Source organism: Hemiscyllium ocellatum, chromosome 35 (assembly GCF_020745735.1).
Source record: "Hemiscyllium ocellatum isolate sHemOce1 chromosome 35, sHemOce1.pat.X.cur, whole genome shotgun sequence".
In the NCBI taxonomy this organism is placed as follows: Eukaryota; Metazoa; Chordata; class Chondrichthyes; order Orectolobiformes; family Hemiscylliidae; genus Hemiscyllium; species Hemiscyllium ocellatum.
In genome coordinates this window covers 11,565,650-11,586,330 of record NC_083435.1, presented here as the reverse complement: position 1 = coordinate 11,586,330, position 20,681 = coordinate 11,565,650, and the positions used below count along the sequence as shown (strand labels likewise).

At 45.6% G+C, this 20,681-nt stretch overlaps 1 protein-coding gene across 1 annotated transcript; it reads right to left on the bottom strand.

Annotated features, from left to right (window-relative positions):
* Window positions 1-2,275: 2,275 nt before the first annotated feature.
* On the bottom strand, window positions 2,276-19,297 carry LOC132832964 (zinc-binding protein A33-like). Its single transcript, XM_060851211.1, has 6 exons — window positions 18,787-19,297; window positions 18,167-18,262; window positions 17,840-18,073; window positions 17,208-17,230; window positions 13,896-14,011; window positions 2,276-3,628 (listed from the first exon to the last, which is right to left on the bottom strand). The coding sequence occupies exons 1-6, from the start codon at window positions 19,195-19,197 to the stop codon at window positions 3,078-3,080; spliced, it is 1,431 nt and encodes a 476-aa protein (XP_060707194.1). The 5' UTR covers window positions 19,198-19,297; the 3' UTR covers window positions 2,276-3,077.
* Between the last annotated feature and the right edge of the window lie 1,384 nt (window positions 19,298-20,681).

Here is a 20,681-nt window from a genome sequence, read left to right as displayed (position 1 = left end):
ATTTACCTACTGGAAGTCTTTGCTTTAACAGGCACTTCCTCACCTTTTGAAAGTTCGGCCGAAAGTTTGTCTGCCCTCTGGTCCGCCAACGTGGCCAACTTGCGGTGGTCTCTTTCCCTTCCCACGTTCAGGCTCACCATCTGTTGGGACGGAACCCGTAGGGTCTCGTCTCCACGTGTTCTTTGGAAGGAGAGATCAAACCGGCTAGAGTTTGGAGCAAAAACACCGTTTATTACAGAATCAAGACCGGCAAACTATACAACGAATTCAAAAGCATGCAATTCGTTGGAGAAGGCGTTCTGTCTTTCTCTTCGGATCTGGTGCAGTTATACTTCGCGCTTCCTCAAGTTCCCTGTCAGTTTTCCCTCGGTCGGTTCTCTCATTGGTCGGTTCACCTGTCTGTGAAGGGATTAGTGTCTCTATTGGCTGCCCCGAGATACCTGTCCAGCTCCTGCTGTGCTGAACAATGGGTAGACATCCTGGGTTCAGCAGTTTCCGATCTTGTAAATTAAAAGTTTATTGTTTGGAAGGGTTTCCTTATTGCTATGCGTCTGGCTGTCTGGGCGTTCACAATAGTTCTCCATAGTTGAATATACAGGTATTATCATTTAACACAGGACCCGAATGAGTTTGACGTCAGCAGAGGCATTAGCAAGTACTTTATCAATCAAGTGTAGTATCGGTGCGATTTACACTATCCGATAGTTACCGGTTTCCTTTATTAACAATGAGATTGTAACAGGATGATCTGAAACTGACGGACATGTTCTAATCCCCAAGGAATGTGGCCTGCAGTGGCTGGGTTTACTTTACATGGCTGTGTTTTAGCTGGTACCTGACAGTGTCTGCTTTAATAATGGTGCTCCCCTCCCTAGCCCCAATGTAGGTACCCCGATAGCAGATTATCCCCAACATCCTGTAGGTATATCCACATTCTGAATCAGATAATTGTCCTGAACACACTTAAGAGATTCCTCTCCATCTAAACCTTTAACACTATGGCAGTCCCAGTCGATGTTTGGAAAGTTAAAATTCTCTACCATTACTACCCTATTATTCTGACAGATAGCTGAAATCTCCTTACAAGTTTGTTTCTTAATTTCCCTCTGACTATTGGGGGGTCAATATACAATCCGAATCAGGTGATCATCCCTTTCTTATTTCTCAGTTCCACCCAAATAACTTCCCTGAATGTATTTCCAGGAATATCCTCCCTTAAAAAAGCTGCAATGCTATGCCTTATTTTGCCACTTCCCCTCCTCTCTTGCCTCCCTTTCTATTATCCTTCCTGTAACATTTGTATCTTGGAACATTCAGCTGCCAGTCGTGCCCATCCCTGAGCCATGTTTCCGTAATTGCTATAATATCCCAGTCCCATGTTCGTCACCATGCCCTGAGTTCATCTGCCTTCACTGTTAGTCCCCTTGCATTGAAATAAATGCAGTTAAAATTATTTGTCCTACCTTGTACTTGCACTTGGAGTATTGGGTACAGTTTTGGTCTCCTTGCTGTAGGAAGGATGTTATTAAACTAGAAAGAGTGCAGAAGACTTTTACAAGGATGTTGCCTGGACTCAATGGTCTGAGTTATAGAGAAAGGTTGGACACATGCAGACTTTTTTTCTTTAGACAGAAGGAGACGGACTGAGGGGGAAATCTTACAGAAGTGAATAGGTTCATGAGAGGCATGGATAGGATGAATGCATTCAGTTTTTTACCCAGGGTTGCAGAATCAAGGAAGAGAGGACATCAGTTTCCAGATAGCGGAAAAAGAATAAAAAGGGGCAATGATTTGACAGAGAGGGTGGATTGCATACAGAATAAGCTGACAGTGAAGTGGTTCAGACGGGTGCATTACCAGCATTTCAAAGAAACTTGGAGAAATAGGAAATGTTTAGAAGGATATGGGACAAGTGCAGGGAAATGAGGTTAGCGTGGATAGACCATTTGGTTGGCCAGTTTGGGCCTCTCTCTGTAGTGTAGGACTCTATCAATCTCTGATTCTAAGACCCAAATGAAGGTAGCAATGACTGAAGGTCCAGAGTAAAAGTGGGATAATTTCCAGGCAGCTAACACTCCAGTGACTTGAAATAGTGATTTTCAAAATAATCCAGACGAAATTGGAATGCAAGGTATAAGGATACATATTCTGGAGAAATTGACAAGTACAATATTAACAGGTTTACTCTCTTGGATTTATTGATGAAGTATTTTTTTTAAAAAAAAAGCCTTCCTTACACTCTAGAGAATCACAGATGTTGATTTGATTGAAGAAAGTACTTTCAAATTTGATATTGCCCTCCAATATAAATTATAATTACATAAACGTTAACATTGTCAAAATCTGAATTGGTTCCGCGCACAGAGTGCTCGAGTAATTAATGATTTTTATCAAACATACATTTTCATTGGGCTGACATAAGGATTATCTCAGTGCAGATAATGATGATAGATAATAACTCAGGGACAAGTGATTACTGTAATTCCAACTACATTGCAGTTTGTACCAGCTGAACGCTTTCAAACATGGTTAAATATTATCTGATTATGACATAAATGATCAGTTCACCCATCACTTTCAAATCTGAGGTTTTCAAATTTTCCAATTTTATGAAAGAGCAGCAAAATTCTGGAGAATAGTTATAAACCTGAACAAAACAAAACCAGTCTCGCTATGTTATTAAATCATGTACATTACTGACACATGATGGAAGTCTAAAGAAGATCAGTCTGAAATGTTTATTTTGATTGAGCCCAGTCCCCTGACCCTGCAGGGCAATGATTTGGTGTCCCCCCTGGAAAGACTCCCCTGAGCCCAGTCTGAGACTCACTGACTGATTCATCTCCAACACCGTCATGTAGCGCCACCTCCCGCCTGTGGAGTAACATTACAGGCAGGAAGGTCCCCGGGTTCCTGCAGCTCACAGCTCATTCTACCCAGTCAGTCCCTCTCTACAACTGAGCTTCTATTTGTTTCTTCTCTCCCCTCTCCTCCTCTCCCCCAGACTGAGACTGACCCCCAACAGTTTACAGCTGGCAGGAAGCAGGGGGACGGGGTGAAATTATGGGATGGATCTGTCAGTGCCCTTTAATCCCGCAGATTGTCAGCGGGGCGGAGTTTTTCCCGCCTTCATTCTCTCCCGGATAGAAGAAGGGAAAGAGCCTCTCAGTGAAAGTGTGGGTGAAAGTGTGGAGATGGGACATGGTGTCCGCATTGTAAAATGACACCTGTCCACCCTCATAGTCCAGGAAAACCCCGATCTTCCGGGGATTCACACTCGGGGAGAGGGGGGTCCGTGAGGGGGAGGTGGCGGCAAAATAACGGCATCCGGGAAACAGCCTCACAATCCAGAATCCAGTCTCCGGGCTCAGGATGGTCCCCTCTTTCCTCATCACAGACTCTCGGGCCACTCCCAGATACCACCAGGTCTTCTCCCCCACCTCCACCTCCCAGTAATGTCTCCCTGATGTGAATCCCTCTGATCCCAGGACACAGAGACAGGAATCAAATCTCTCCGGGGAGTCAGGGAGCCGCTGCCATTTGTCTCCGAGTCTCACACTGGTCCGGTCCTCAGACAGAATGAGCCGGGGATGTGCTGTGTTCGGATCCAGAGTCAGAGAGGCTGGAGCTGGGGGAGAGATCAAATAACACCGTCAGAGAGAGAGGGAGAGAGAGGGGAGCAGGAAGGGAGGGGTTCAGCGTTGGAGAGGATGGGAGTGAAGGAGAGATAAGGCGAATCTGGAAAAAGGGAGTTTGAGGAAGGGGAAGGACAGGGAAAGGGGAGGGAGAGACAGAGAGTGCAGTGAGTGATGATAGTGCTGGAATGAGTAGGAAGAACAGGTAAGGTGGAGGGGTGGGGAGGGAGGAGTGAGGGAGATGAGAGGGCTCATTTGCAGGGGTATGCGTTGGGAAATGAAATGTACAGGAAAAATCAGAACCCTAACCATAACCCTATCGCAGGGGGGAGGGGAAGGTTTAAGAGAAGGGGAGAGTGAGGAGATGTGGGATAAAGGGTGGAAAGTGAGGAGAGGTAGAGAGAGAGGAGCGCTGAAAATGTGTTGCTGGAAAAGCGCAGCAGGTCAGGCAGCATCCAAGGAACAGGAGAGTCGACATTTCGGGGATGAGCCCTTCTTCAGCAAAGGAGGAGGGCCGAGTGAAGGGGCAGTATGACAGAGAGAGAGGTGGAGAATGAGGAGCTCAGAAGAAGTTGAGCAATGGGAGGGTTGAGTGCTCAGGTGAGAGCCATTTGAAGGGGTATCCCTCGGGAGAGGATCACCTGGGGAGCCAGGTGGAGTGGGGAGAAGAAGGGCGGGATTGTGTGGATGGAAAGTGTGATGGTAGTGGCAAAGGTTAGAGTGTGTTAGGGAGGGTGGGAACGGGGGACAGAGAGTGTGCCAGAAGTGGAGGGAGAAAAAGTACTAAGGGGTGGGGAAGGAGAGTGAGCATAAGGGGGTGTGGGACAGCATAGGGGAGTGTCAGATGGTGGGGGAGGGGAGAAGTGGGGGGAGAGTGAAGAGTTTCGTGAGAATGAACGGTATGAACAGGGTGGGGGAGGGTATTGTGAGGGAGCGGGCAGAATGAGGGAGAGAGAGAGATGGGGCATGCACTGGGAGGGGAGATGGCTAGGTCCAGGAGGAAGAGACAGATTAGGAGGGGAGAGTGAGTAGGAGAGTGACGGTGATGAAATGAGAAAGGGAAAGTGAGAGGAAGGGAATAAAAGAGGTGGTGAGTGTAAGGGAAAGTGATCATGAGAGGTTCAATAACAAGAGGAAGGGAGCAGGAGGGTGAGGGGAAAGGGAGATTGGCACAGGGGTTGGTAAATGCAAAAGAAAAGGGATGAATGAGGTGCTGTGAGGGTGTGGGAATGGGAATAGTGAGGAGAGGCAGGAGTGATGTGCAGCAAGGGAGTGGGGAGACTGAGGGACGGGTAGACTGAGGTTGCAGTTGCAAAGAAGAGTTCACTGAGGGGGGGGCATCTGTAGACGAGGAGGAAATGTGGGGAGGTATTTAACCCCAGGACAGGGAATGGAAGAGTGAAGAAATGGAGTAAGTGATGGAGGAGGGAATGATTGCAAGCTGAGCAAGGATATGGGAGAGGATGTGGTGTTATGTGAGTGGAGGGGACTGTTTGGGATGCTGCAGGGGAGAGTGAGTGATAGTACAGAATGGGAGGGTGACAACAGGAGGTCTCCAAAATAAGTGGTCATTTGAGGTTTGGAGATCGGGAGAGTGAGTGGGAAGGTCGAAAGATGGAGATACGGTGAATGAGGAGAAGAAGGAAAGGGAGGTTCCTTTTGGCCAGGGAAGGGAAGAGTGAGTGGGAGAGGAGAGCGAGTGGCAGGGAGTGACAGGATATATAAGGATGTATGAAGAGGACAGAGAATTAATACATGTGAGTGCAAAATAAGGCCTTGTGTGGATTCTAGAGGTGAATGAACTTAAGAATGTTGTGTAGTCTGTGCAGGGGGAGAGAAGAGTCAAGATGAGGGGAGTGTAGGATGGGGGTTTCAAAGGAAGGTTCTGGATTAGTGGTGCTGGAAGAGCACAGCAGTTCAGGCAGCATCTGAGGAGCAGTAAAATCGACGTTTCGGGCAAAAGTCCTTCATCAGGAATACAGGCAGAGAGCATGAAGCGTGGAGAGATAAGCTAGAGGAGGGTGGGGGTGGAGAGAAATTAGCATAGAGTACAATAGGTGAGTGGGGGAGCTTTGGGTCCGCTAGGTGGATGACACCTTTGTCATCACTAAACAAAACAAATTAGAGGAAACCTTCAAGACCATTAATAATACCCTTATTGGCATAAAATTCACGAAAGAGGAGGAAAACAACAACAAACTGCTATTCCAAGACATCACAGTAGAGTGAACAGCCAATGGGCAACTTCAAACCAGCGTCTACAGGAAAACAACACAGAAGGACTAAATATTGAATACAGAAGCAATCATTCCAATATCCACAAACAAAGCTACATCGGAACATTATTTCAATGGCCCAACACACACTGCAGTACAGAGGAGCTATGCATGGCAGAGGAAAATCACCTATACTGTGTATTCAAAAAGAATGGGTACCCAATGAACACAGTCCACCAATTTCTCAGGAACAAATCCAAACAAGCAGACAAAACAGAAACCCTAGCCACTCTCCTCTTCACCAAAGATAACTCAGAAATGACTACCAGACTTCTCAGACCCCTTGGCATCATGGTAGCCCACAAACACACCAACACACTAAAACAGCAGCTAATGTACTTGAAAGACCCTATACAGCCAACAAGCAAAACTAATGTCATTTACAAAGTACTGTGCAAGAACTGTAACAAACACTACATTTGACAAACAGACAGAAAACTAGCCACCAGGATACATGAACACCAACTAGCCACAAAACGATATGACCCTCTCTCACTAGTATGCTTACATACAGAAAAGGAAGGATACCAGTTCGACTGTGAAAACACATCCATCTTTGGACAAGCCAGACAGAGATGCGAACGAGAATTCCTAGAATTATGGCATACCAACCAGAACTCTATCAACAAACACATCCAGTTAGACCCCATGTACCAACCCCTGAGAAAAGGACAGGAAATGACATCACCGCAGGAAATGACATCACCAACCCAAAGAAAGACAACATATAAATAGAAAGCAGGAATCATGTACACTGCTTCACCTGAGACCCACTGAAGATGTTACTTAGCAGGGTGATGAAACGTCTGGGAATGAACCGCCCAGCTCAGCGAGTGAACTACATCCAAATTTGTCATCTGCAAATTTTGGCACCATTACAGTTCTTATCTAAATCACTGGTTTTGTGAAAAGCTGATGATCTCTGCAACACCCCACTAGTCACTGGCTGCCATTTGCAAAAAAAATCCATTTATTCCAAATTTTTGCTTCTCATAATAAGAGGCTTCTCCTGAGACCCACTGAAGATGTTACCAAGTAGGGTGACGAAACATCTGGAAATGAACCTCCCAGCTCAGCAAGCGAACCTGTGTCCAGAACCTCAACCTGAGCTACAAATCTTCTCAAAACTCTGTCTATGCCTCTCATTACATTGTACAACTCTATCAAGTCACCTCCCTTCTTTATTCTCTTCAGTGTGAAAAACCCGAGTTCATGCAATCCCTCTTCATAAGACAAGCCTTCGAATTCAGGCAGCATCCTGTAAAGCTCCTCTGCACCCTCTCTAAAGCATCTACATCCTTCCTATAATGAGGTGATCAGAACTACACACAATATTCCAAGTGTGATCGAACCAGGGTTTTATAGAGTTGCAGCAAAACCTCACAGCTCTTAAATACAATCCCCTGGTTAATAAAAGGCAAAACACCATATGCCTTCTTAACAATCCTATCAAGTTGGGTGGCAACTTTGAGGGATTTATGTACATCGATCCAAGATCCCACTGTTCCCCCAAAATGCCAAGAATCCTGTCTTAAATCTTGTATTCTGCATTCAAAGTTGACCTTCCAAAATGAATCACTTCACATTTATCCAGGTTGAACTCCATTTGCTACTTCTGAGCCCAGCTCTGCATCCTGTCAATGTCGTGTTGTAGCCTGCAACAGCTCTTGACACTACCTACAACACCACACCCTTTGTGTCATCAGCAAACTTACTAGGCTACACTTCCACTTCTTCATCCTAGTCATTTATAAAAACTAAAAGGAGCAGAGGCCCACAAACAGATCCCTGTGGACACCACTCGTCACCGACCTCCAGGTGGAATACTTTCCATCCGCAACGTCTTCTTTCAGCCAACCAATTCTGTATCCGGGCAGTCACATTTGCCTGTAACCCATCTCTCCTAGCTTTGTGAATGACCCTACCGTGGGGAACCTTATCAAATGCCTTACTGAAATCCATATACATCACATTCACTGCTTGACCTTCATCATCTTGTCTCATCCCGTCCTCAAAGAACTCATTCAGGTTTGTGATGAGTGACCAGCACCTCAGAAAGCCATGGTGACTACGTTTAATCAACCTATGTTTTTCCAAGTAGTCATAAATCCCATCTCTCAGAATCCTTTCCAGTACCTTGCTTAACATAAACATAAGACTGACTGGCCTGTAATTCTCAGGGGTTTCTCTATTCCCTTTCTATGAACAGGGGAACAACACAGGGCGGCACGGTGGCACAGTGGTTAGCACTGCTGCCTCACAGCGCCAGAGACCCGGGTTCAATTCCTGCCTCAGGCGACTGACTGTGTGGAGTTTGCACGTTCTCCCCGTGTCTGCGTGGGTTTCCTCCGGGTGCTCCGGTTTCCTCCCACAGTCCAAAGATGTGCGGGTCAGGTGAATTGGCCATGCTAAATTGCCCGTAGTGTTAGGTAAGGGGTAAGTGTAAGGGTATGGGTGGGTTGCGCTTCGGCGGGTCGGTGTGGACTTGTTGGGCCGAAGGGCCTGTTTCCACACTGTAAGTAATCTAATCTAAAAAGTAATCTAATCTAATACTTGCTTCCCTCCAATCAGCCAGTACTACTCCTGTCCATGTTTCATTGCTAATAACTATGATATCCCAGTCGAATGCTCCCGACCATGCCCTAGGTGCATCTGCCTTAGCTGTCAGGCCTCTTACATTAAAATTAATGCAGTTTCATTTCTCAATCTTACCTCATTCTCTGCCATTGTCCTGCCTACCTTGAATATTTAAGTTGCTCCCTTTCTCTACTGCACCAGCCTCAGTCTTATTTCTGTTCTCACTATCTCTTTGGGTGCCATCAACATGCCTCCAGCCCTCACTAGTCTAAACCCTCCAAAGCCGCACTAGCAAGTCTCCTTTTAGTATAGATGTAACCCATACTTCTTATACTCCTCACTTCTACCCCAGAAAAGATTCCAATGGTTCAAAATGTAAATCCTTGTTCTTTACATCAGCTCCTTGGTCACACATGAATCTGCCCTCCTATTCCTACTGTTGCGACCGAGTGATACCAGGAGTAATCCAGATATTACTACCTTTGAGAACCTTTTTAATAATCTCCTGCATTGTTATTAGAAATAATACAATGTATAAGTTCCCTTGCTGTCACTGAACGTTTCCATCACAAACAATATCACTAAAACTGATGACTTTCTCATCATCCCAACAATGTTCCTGTGACTTCACTCTTCCCAGATGGATTTGGAGATGCTGATGTTGGACGGGGTGTACATCAGGTGGTTGTCCTGATGAAGGAGCGGCGCTCTAAACGCTAGTGCTTCCAATTCAACCTGTTGGACTATAGCCTGATATAGTGTGATTTTTAACTTTGTTCCCAGATTGATTCACTCATTTCCTACATTTCAAAAGAGAATATTCCACAAACACACTTCAATAGTTCGGAAGCTCTTTGGGTGTTATACTGTGGGCATATGGGTGATATTTGAACACAATTTGATTTATCATACTCACTTCTGTAATTATTTTTCCATTACCAGGGGTTGAGTTAAGTATTCATCTGGTGATTCATTGCTTTTTTGATTTCCATTTCCCCTCATATTCCTAACATCCCAAATCAGACCCTTCCCTTACCTGGAAGTGATAGCAACTTTCCAGTCGCCTGTACATCTTCCAGGACCACCCATCACCTTCTCACACTCCGAACCCTTGGAAAGCTGACATAAATATAGTGGGAGTTGGCTGGGATGCTGGTCAGAAGGTCGTTGTGGACTTGATAGGCTGAATGGCCTGCTTCCACATTGGAGGGATCCTCTGATTCTAACAGACTCACCAGCTGCAAACTGGCTTTTCATGCTTTCTTATGGAAGTATACAAGTATCTCTGTCTTGTTTAACATGTGACAAGTTTAAACAGATAGGCATTTAACACAGTCAGTAAGTCTGGCAGCATCTATGGAGAGAAATTAGAGTTAATGTATAGGATTGAGTAACTCTTCCTCAGAACTGATGGTAGGTCGAAAAGTGATGGTTTATGTACAGAAGATAGGATGGCAGGGAGGGGAGAAGGAGTAAATAACTGTTGGGGATGGAGCCCAAAGAGAGAGAAGAGCAGTTTGACAAAGGAGTGGATAATGATCAGATTTGGAGGGTGAATAGCTGTTAATGGACCCTGTTAATGGATCACAGTGGGTGGTGTGTAATAGCAGACTCTGTAATAATAAGTGGTCAGACTGGTGAGTCATGATGAATGACCCTGGCCAGAAATGTTGATTTTCTTGCTCCTCCAATGCCGTCGGACCTGCTGTGCTTTTCCAGATCTACATTCTATCAACTCTGACTTCCAGCAACTGCAGACCTTACTTTCTTCAGGTCTGTGTTAACAGGGCTGGCTGTGTGGGTTGAGGAAAGTACATGGGAGAGCTCAGGCCTTAAAGTTATTGAATCATATTGTATCCGGGAGACTGTAGTGTCCCCACGTGGAAAATGAGGTGCTTTTCTTCCAGCCTGTGCTGAGCATTGCTGGAGCAACTGCAACAGGCCTGAGACAGAGATATTGGCCAGGGACCAGGGTGGTGGGTTAAAGTGGCAGGCAACTGGAAGCTCAGTGTCTTTTTTTTTGCCAAAAAAAACACAACGCATGTATTCTGTATAGTGATCACGCACTCTTCTCCTTGTTTCCCCACTGTGGAGGAGACCACATTGTGAGCAGGGAATACAGCAGTCGAGATTGTATGGAATGGAAGTAAAGTGCTGCTTCACCTGGCAGGTACTTTAGGATGCTTGCTCACTGAGGAGGGAGGAGGTAAACGGACAGATGTTACGTCTTTAGCTTTGCAAGAGAATCTGCAAGAGACTGTGGGAGGGATGTTGGGAGTAGCCAGGATCTTTCAAAAGTAACTGTCCACTTCCATGGTGGAAGTGGTGGCTGATGATCTTGTGGCTGTGGATGCTAGTAGGATGGTAGATAAGGACAAGACACACTATCACTGTTGCAGGAGGGAAGGGAGGGGGTGAGAGTTGTAATGCAGTAGATAGTTTTGACCCAGTTGAGAGCTCTGACATTAACAGTGCTGAGGAATCCTCGGTTGAAGAAGGTGGAAATTTTGAGGGTTCCCTGGGTGGCACCATTGGAACAAATGTGATGGAGACATAGGGACTGGGAGAATGGAATGGAGTATTTACAGGAAGCATGGTGCAAGGATGGAGAGTCCAGGTAACTGTGGGGGTCGCTGGGAAGATAATGGATATTGGTGGCTAGTGTATTCCCAGAAATGGAAACAGAGATTTGAGGAAGGGAGAAGTCATAGATAGACCAGGCGAAGGGGAGAGCCCAATGGAAGTGAAATCGAAAAATATTTTGAATTCTTGACAAGAGAGGGAAGCAGCACTGATGATGTCAGCGATATATCGGAGGAAGAGATCTGGGTGAGGGCCAGAATAGGAATAGAGCAGGAATGTTCAACATACCCCACAAAGAGACAGGCACAACCAGTGCCCATGCAGGTACCCATGGTCACCCCTCTGACCTAAGCAAAATGAAGGGAGTGAAAAGGGAACTTGTTCAGGGTGAGGATGAGCTCAGCCAATCGAAGGAGGAATGGAGATGGTTCAGGCTTTCAGGAAAAAGTGGAGAGCCCGGAGACTATCCTGGTGGGGGATGGAGGCTAGATGGAGGTGGAGATGAGGGGAACGCTGGAAAGTGCAAACTTGAAATTCTGAAACTGGCATTAAGCGTTCAATGAATCAAAATATGTGGATAGTGACTGGACCACGTAGAAAAGACTGAGTCAAGGTAGGAATTGATGAATTCTGTGGGGCAGGAGCAGGCAGAAACAATGAGTTTGGTTGTGAATTTGGGAAGGAAGTAGAAGTGAGCTGTGTGGGGGTGGTGGGCTGTCAGCTTGGAGACAGTGCTCTCAGATCCAACCCGGACTTTGTTATGAAGCCTGCTGATCACTTCCTCTTTACCATGGATGTGCAGTGCCTCTACACCTCCATCCCCCAACAGGTTGGTTTCAGGGCTCTCCACTTCTTCCTGGAACAAAGGCCTGAACCAACCACACCCCACTACCACCCTCCTCCCCTTGGCTGAGCTCATTCTCACCCTGAACAACTGCTCTTTTAACGCCCCTCATTTTCTTCAGATCAGGTGGTTATGGGGACCCACATGGGCCCTAGTTATTCCTGTCTCCTTGTGGAGTACGTGGAACATGCTTGATCCAGTCTATATCAGCCCCCAGCCACAACTCTTTCTCTGGTATATAGATGATAACATTAATGTTGCCTCCCTCTCTTGTCTGGAATTAGAAAAGGTTATCAATTCCTACTTCCACCCCACTCTCACCTTCACCTGGTCCATCTCAGATTCCTCCATTCCCTTCCTCCACATCCCAGTTTCCATTTCTGGGAATAGACAGGCCACCAATATCCATTATAAAGTCACTGACTCCACAGTCACCTGGGCTGCATATCCTCACACCCTGCTTCCTGCAAAGACTCCACTCCATTCTCCCAGTCCTTCCATTTCCATCACATTTTTTTGGATGATGCCAACTTTGACAAGGCAGCCTCCAAGATGTCCACTTTCTTGCTCAATCAAGTATTCCCCAGCACTGTTGTTGACAGGGCCCCTAACTGGATCTGACCATCTCCCACACTTCCACCCTCATCCCCTCTTCCTTCCCACAACAGCCAGAGGCTTTCCTTTGTCCTTATCTCACATCCCACCAACACCCACGTCTAGAGGATCATTAGCTACAATTTCCACCACCTCCAGCATGATGACACGACCAGACATATATTCCCCTGCCCTCCCCTCCCTTATCCACCTTCTGCAGGGTATATTCACTCCGAGACACCCTGGTGCACTATTCCTTCACTCCCAACACCCACTCAAAGCCTCATGGCACCTTCCCATGCAACCGCTGAAGGTGTAACACCTGCCAATTTACTTCCTCCCACCTCAGTATCCAAAACCTCAAACATACCTTCCAGGTGAAGAAATACTTCACCTGCACTTGCCACAATCTAGTCTACTGCATTCACTGATCACAATGTAGTCTCCTCCACCTTGGGGAAACAAAGCGGAGACTGGATGACCACTTTGAAAAACATCTCCTTTCTGCCCACAAAAAGACCCTGAACTTCCCGTTACCTGCCACTTTAACACACAACCCTGTTCCCTGGCCGACATCTCTATCTCCGGCTTGCTGAAGTGCTCATTTTCTGCTTTTGGACCCTTCAGCCGTCTGGAATTAGTATCAAAGTTCAATAATTTTAGGGTATGAGTTCTCCCATGTCCTAGTGCCCCACCCAACATACCAGGCCTTGCTCTCACATAGTCTGACATTGCACACGAACTAATGTTGGCCACTAACAGTCTCCATTAATAGCTATGCACCTGGCTACCCAGATCATTATCCACTCCTTTGTCTGTCTAACTGCTGTTCTCTCTCTTTGGGTTCTATCCCCACCTTTCCTTTACTCCGTATTCCCTCCCCTCCCCCGATCCTCTGCATATAAACCAACTTTTCCAAGCTTGCATCAGTTCTTAAGAAGGGTCGATCAATCCAAAATGTTAACTCTGATTTCTCTCCATAGACGCTGCCAGACCTGCTGAGCTTTTCAAGCAACTTCGGTTTTTGTGTCTCCACAATCCCAATCAGGTAGGTGACTGTTAACACTAGTTATTTTATGTTTCCATGTCTTCCTTTTTATTATGATAAAAACTGTTCCTCCAATGTCACTCCAGATGGAGCCACCTCAGTCTCCTATAGAAATCCTGTTGCTGTGCTCTGTTCCTCTGGTTAGCCAGAACCCTTCACTGCTCTGACACACAGGGCTGAGAGCTTCAGGCACTTGTCCAAATGCACCCACAGGAATGATAATGTTGTCAGGGATAGTCTACCAGAATGAATAACTCGTGATGTGAAAATATAAGCAGGGGCCTCAGAGCCCCTGTGCAACTGCACTTATCATCAGGAAAATGAATACACATGTTTACCTGGATAAATGGTGTGTATTGTTTCTCTCCAGACTGTGCATAATAAAGGGCAGGTGAACTGTCTGAGAGATAGAGAGGCACCAGCAGCTGTGAGTGGGTTCTGCTCCTCAGTAATCCTGTAAGTATTAAACAGTTGACATTATAAATTCCGCTTTGTTAGAACATTTATGACATGATTTAAATGTTCAAGCTTTCAGCATTGTTGACGTTTCAGTCAATGAGCTAAAAAGTGAAATGTTCATCTTATCATTATAACCAGATAGTATGTTCCTGTTAGGGTAATAGGAAAGTATGGTAGGTATAGGGAATGCTGGATGATTAAAGAAAGTGAGGGTTTGATGAAGAAAAAGATGGAAACATATGCTAGTTATAAACAGATATTTTGAGTGAATCCTTAGAGGAGTATAAATGCAATCGGGGTATACTAAAGAGGGAAATCAGGAGGGCAAAAAGGGGACATGAGATAGTCTTGTGCTAAGGACCAAAGGGTTTTTACAAAAACATTAAGGACAAGAGGGTAACTAGGGAGACAATTGGTGGTCTCAAAGCAGAGCAAAGCAGTCTTTGTGTGGAGCCTCAGGAGATGTGGGAGATTCTAAATGAGTATTTTGCATCAGTATTTACTATGGAAAAGGACATGGAAGCTATAGGATTTTGGAAAATAGATGGTGACATCTTGAAAAATGTCCATATTACAGAGGAGGACGTGCTGGATGTCTTGTAATGCATAAAAGTGGAAAAATCCCCAGAACCTGATCAGGTGTACCCGAGCACTCTGTAGGAAGCAAGGGAAGTGATTGCTGGGCCTCTTGCTGAGATATTTATATCATCGATAGTCACAAATGAGGTGCCGGAAGACTGGAGGTTGGCTAACGTGTTGACACAATTTAAGAAAGGTGTTAAGGACAAGCCAGTGAACAATAGATCAATGAGCCTGATGTCGGTGGTGGACAAGCTGTTGGAGGGAATCCTGAGGGACTGGATGTACATGTATTTGGAAAGGCAAGGACTGATTAGAGATAGTCAACGTGGCTTTGTGCATGGGAAATCATTCTCACAAACTTGGTTGAGTTATTTGAAGAAGTAACAAAGAGGATTAATGAGGGCGGAATGGTGAACATGATCGATATGGACTTCAGTAAGGTGTTCGACAAGGTTCCCCATGGAAGACTGGTTAACAAGGTTAGATGTTACGGAATACAGGGAGAACTAACAACTTGGATACAGAACTGACTCAAAGGTATAAGACAGAGGGGTGGTGGTGGAGGGTTGTTTTTAGACTGGATGCCTGAGACCAATGGAATGCCACAAGGATTGGCGCTGGGTCCACTTTTTTTCATCATTTATATAAATGATTTGGATGTGAGCATAAGAGGTATGGTTAGTAAGTTTGCAGATGACACCAATATTGAAGGTGTAGTGGACAGTGAAAAAGGTTACCTCAGATTACAACGGGATCTTGATCAGATGGGCCAAAGGGCTGAGAAGTGGTAAGTGGAATATAAATTAGATAAATGTCAGGTGCTGCATTTTGGGAAAGCAAATTTTAGCAAGACTTGTACACTTTATGGTACAGGGAGTGTTGCTGAACAATGAGACCTTGGAATGCCGGTTCATAGCTCCTTGAAAGTGGAGTCGCAGGTAGATAGGATAGTGAAGAAGGTGTTTGATATGCTTTCCTTTATTGGTCAGAGTATTGAGTACAGGACTTGGGAGGTCATGTTGTGGCTTTACAGGAGATTGGTTAGGCCACTGTTGGAATACTGTGTGCAATTCTGTTCTCCTTCCTATCAGGGGAAAGATGTTGTGAAACTTGAAAGGGTTCAGAAAAGATTTACATGGATGTTGCCTGGCTTGGAGGATTTGAGGTATGGGGAGAGGTTGAAAAGGCTAGGGCTGTTTTCCCTGGAGCGTCGGAGGCTGGGGGATGATCTGCTAGAGGTTTATAACATCATGAGGGGCATGGATAGGATAAATAGACAAAGTCATTTCCCTGGGGTGGGAGAGTCCAGAACTAAAGAACATAGGTTTCGGGTGAAATGGGAAAGATATAAAAGAGTCATAAGGGGAAACTTTCTCATGCAGAGGGTGGTATGTGTATGGAATAAGTTGCCAGAGGAAGTGTACAATTGTGCAAGCTGTACAATTGCTAAATGTAACTAACATCTGAATGGGCATATTTGTAGGAAGGGTTCAGAGGGATATGGACCAGGTGCTGGCAGGTGGGATTAGGTTAGGTTGGGATGTATGGTCAGCATGGACAAGTTGGGCCAAAGGGTCTGTTTCTGTGCTGTACATCACTATGACTATGACTCTATAACTGATTCAGACAGAATTCAATAATGCAAGGGCATTGGAAACAACAAGAGTGAGAGAAAGACCCACGTCACTATAACAGATCAGTGACTGAGACATCACACACCATGGAGATGATAAACATTCCCTCCATCCCCTTGCTCTATTATCAACAGAGCTTTTGGAACTGCAACAAAAAAATGAAACATCGAAAAGCCTCACGTCCAACTGTGTTATCCATGGGTCCCACAACCCTCTGAGAATCCTGCTCCTTTACTTCCAACCTCCTGACCATCTCTGATTTTAGTCACTCCTCCCACTGGAGGTTGGATCTTCAGCTGCCCAGACCCTCAGCCCTGGAATTCCCTCCCTGAACCTCTCCATCTCTCTATTCCTCTTTCCTCCTTTAAAATGCACTAAAGCCTGCATCAATCATCTGTGTTAATATCTCAGTGACTCTTTTCTATAATTTCCAATGGTCATCTAAAATACCTCAGAACATTACATTACACTAATTAAAAGTGTGTTTTCATTATTTTGCATTTATTGTACCCTTTATAAAGGCTACGGTGCGAGTTAGTGTTGTTAGAAGATAAACAAAAATGATTCCCCCTTTAAACGCTGACTGTCTCGGGTTGGTCAGGAGCCATGCAGGAACAGAGATGGCCATTGTGGCAACATGGGCCCTGTGTCTCTCACAGGGTCGGGGGAAGGTCACAGTCACACAAACAACACAAATCAGGGCAGTGATCACTTCCAGCCTGAGCACCAGATTGGATTATTTACAGGCATCTTGTCATTGTTTACAACATCGTAGAAGTGTTTTATAAAAGCCTGTTTCTAGCCTGTAATTAGCTTCATGTTATAAAAACACTCGTGTGAACCATAACCGGAGTTACTGTTATCCAATGAATCACCCTTAAAACCTACGACAATTACCAGGAAATAACCCTCTCATAAACCGTCCCCGAGTTACTGAGCAAACTGGGCAGAGTTTCAGTAAAGAGCATGTCCTACCTTCTCTTCCGACCAGCTTCCTCCTAAAAGAAATGAATCACAAACAGTGAGGATGGCAGTAACAGATTTCAGGAGGAGACAGACAGGCTGCTGAAATGAGCAGATGCAACACCGAAGTGTAAAGTCGTACATTTTTGAAGGAAGATTGAGCAGAATGTGAAATAAACTGGGACTCACCATCAGTCCCGCTCACAGACACACTCACTCTCACACTCCCACTGTCCCAGACGCACCCACACACTCTCCACATGGAACTGGAATTGGATTACAATGGGAGTTCCAGGAGATAATTAAAGTTGGGGAACACTGAGAGAATAACGAAAACAAATGTAAAAATCACAACGCTTTCGCTGGAGAATGGCGGTATTCCTGAGAATCTGCAGACATTATGGCAGCGGTTAGTTAAAAAAAAACCGAAATTACTGGAAAGTCTCAGCAGGTTTGGAAGGATCAGCGGAGAGAAATCAGAGTGAACGTTTCGGGAGCAGTGACCCTTCTACAGAGACAACGGTAGAGCCGTCGGGGCAGTCACAAGATCAGTTCAGTATTATTTACATTAAATTCCTTATGATTTTTACAGTTGTAATCATGTCCGAAAGCTATCAGAAATAATCTGCAATATCAGCCCTCACCTTCAGAAACATCAGCTCGTCTTTTTGTTCCATTTGTTTCTGTAAAATTGAGAGTTCCTCCTCAATAGAATTTAAATTCTCCTGAATCTCTCGAAGGTTTTTCTCCATTGGTTCTACAATCCTCTCCTCTTCTTCCCTGAGATCTCTGAGTAAACGCTGCTCTTTCTCAGTGAGAATCTGGTGCATTTTAGTGAACTCGGATGTGATGTGGGTCTGCAGACTGCTCGCCTGTTCCTACCAAATGAAATGTGAAACCTCATTAATGTCCCGCGGTAAAGGGAACAAAACTAACCGAGATCCCAGAAAATCAGCACAGGGAGAGCTCACCCTCACTTCGGAAATCTTCCGTTTCTGGGTCAGTTCCGTTTGGAGAACCGCCGATTTCTTCTCAGTGAGAGAATCTAAGGAAGATTTCAGTTGATCCTGGAATTGGGAAATAACGATATGATTAGATTCCCTATCGTGTGGAAACAGGCCCTTCGGCCCAACAAGTCCACACCAATCCTCCGAAGAGTAACCCACCCAGACCCATCTCTCCACATTTGCCCCTGACAAACACATCTAACACTGGGGGCAACTTAGCGTGGCCAGTTCACCTGCGCTGGACATCATTTCGGCTGTGGGAGGTCTGCGTGCCTCCCACCCAGACACCGGGAGAATGTGTCAACTCCACCCAGACAGTCGCCAGAGACTGAAATTGAACCCAGGTAGGTCCCTGGCGCTGTGAGGCAGCAGTGCTAACCACTGAGCCACTGTTGAATTCATAAAATGTTCGTTCCTGAAAATGTGACAAAACCATTCCAAAGTATTTCCGAGAACAATAGCCTTACAGGAGAGCAGTTGTGGTTCAGAGATCGAGCTACTGCCTCTGCTTCCCTGCTCCAGTCGTCTCAGAGAGTGGTGTGAACTGGCTGAAAGAAATATCGATGACAATATACAATGTTTACCTTGTAGATTTCAACAGCCTCATCGATCGGCAGGAAGCGGTGCTCTCTGTGTTCCCGCGAATCTCTACAAATCAGACAGATCAATTTCCTGTCAGTTTCACAAAACAGCTCCAGTTCTCTCTCATGTTTCTCACAGTGAGGTTTATTTTCCTGCTCTTTCGGATCCAGCTTTAATTTTCGAGCTTTCTCCGCCAGATTCGCTAAGGCCCGATTTACCCTGAGGTTTCTTTCAGGAAACTCCTCTCTACATTCCGGGCAGGAGTTTATCTCCTTCTTTTCCCAACTCTGGGTGATACAGGAGCGGCAGAAGTTGTGTCCACACTCCAGTGTAACCGGATCGGTGAAGAAATCCAGACAAATGGGACAAACTGCCTCCTCGGTCCAACTCTCTCCCTGCTGTCTGGAAGCCATGTTCACCCTCAGTACTTCCTGATTCAAACCGCTTTCAGTTTCAATGTTCCGGCGCTGGTGAACACGTTCAGTTCAGCATTTCCCCGAGGAATTTCACTGCAATACTCAGAGACTGATGACAGGAAATCGGAACGGGTCCCGGCTATTCAACTAGGTAAAAACAACGACTGCAGCAGCTGGAAACCAGAACACAGCAGTTCAGGCAGCATCCAACGAGCAGCGAAATCGATGTTTCGGGCAAAAGCCCTTCATCAGGAATAAAGCCCCTCCCCACTACTCTTAATCCACTCCAATTTGCCTATCAGACAAACAGATCAACATTTGAGACCCCCTGGGCAGCATACTCAGCCCCCTACTACACTCGCTGTATACCCATAACTGCGTCACCAATTACCACACTAATGCCATTTAGAAATTCACTGATGACACCACCATAGTCAGTCGAATCTCAGCTGGCAATGGAGCAGACTAAGACTGAAGGCAGAAGACCTGGAAAAATAATGCACTGAGAACAACCTAGCTCTCAGTGCAGGCAAAACCAAGGAACACATTCTTGACTTTCAGCAGGATGCCCCCCTTCACAGTAACAGCACAGAGGTGGAACGAGTGGAGTGGTCATCCACAAGAAGCTTTCCTGGAATCTTCATGTGGACGCACTGGTTACAAAGACCCAATAATGTCTATTCTTCCTCAGGCAGCTGAGGAAATTTGGCATGACAAATAACACCCTTGCCAATTTTTATAGGTGTGGCATCGAGTGTGTTCCGTCTGAATGTATCACTACCTGGTTTGGCAACTGTACCATTCAAGATCGGAGATGGTTGCAGAGAGTCGTGAACTCGGCCTGGACAATCTCAAAGGCCAACCTCCCACCTATAGGATCTATCTACCTACCAGGCCCACTGTCGAGAAAAGGCTGCCAGAATTCTCGAAGATCCATCCCACTCTGGCAATGTTTTATCCATCCTCTACCATTGGGGAGAAGGCACCGAAGCCTGAACACATGCACCAGCTGGTTTGGAAACAGGTTCTACCCTACTGTTGTTAGAATACTGAATGGACTCACAAACTCTTACCATTCTCTTGTTCCTGTGTTTTCTTTTGTTTTTGCTGCTGTTTACCTATTAATTGCTATCTATGCTACTTAACTCTGTGATTTGCCTGTATTGCTCGCAAGACAAAGTGTTTCACTGTGCCACAGTACGCGTGACAATAAATTCAATTCAATAAATTAGTCTTTATTCTGCTACCATATTTATAAATAAGGGGTAAATGTTGTAATTTTGCAAGAGAAACATAATTAAAATGTGAAAGGGCAATTGATTCTGGGATGGGAGGGTGAATGTACATATGATGCTGCCCAGTCGGGGTTGGGTGGGAATACAGACAGAGAGAGTGAGGTGGGGGTGACACCTGGGAAACACTGTGGCTTACACCCTGCTGCAGACTGACTTCATGGTCACTGCCAGCTCTTCTGGTGAAAT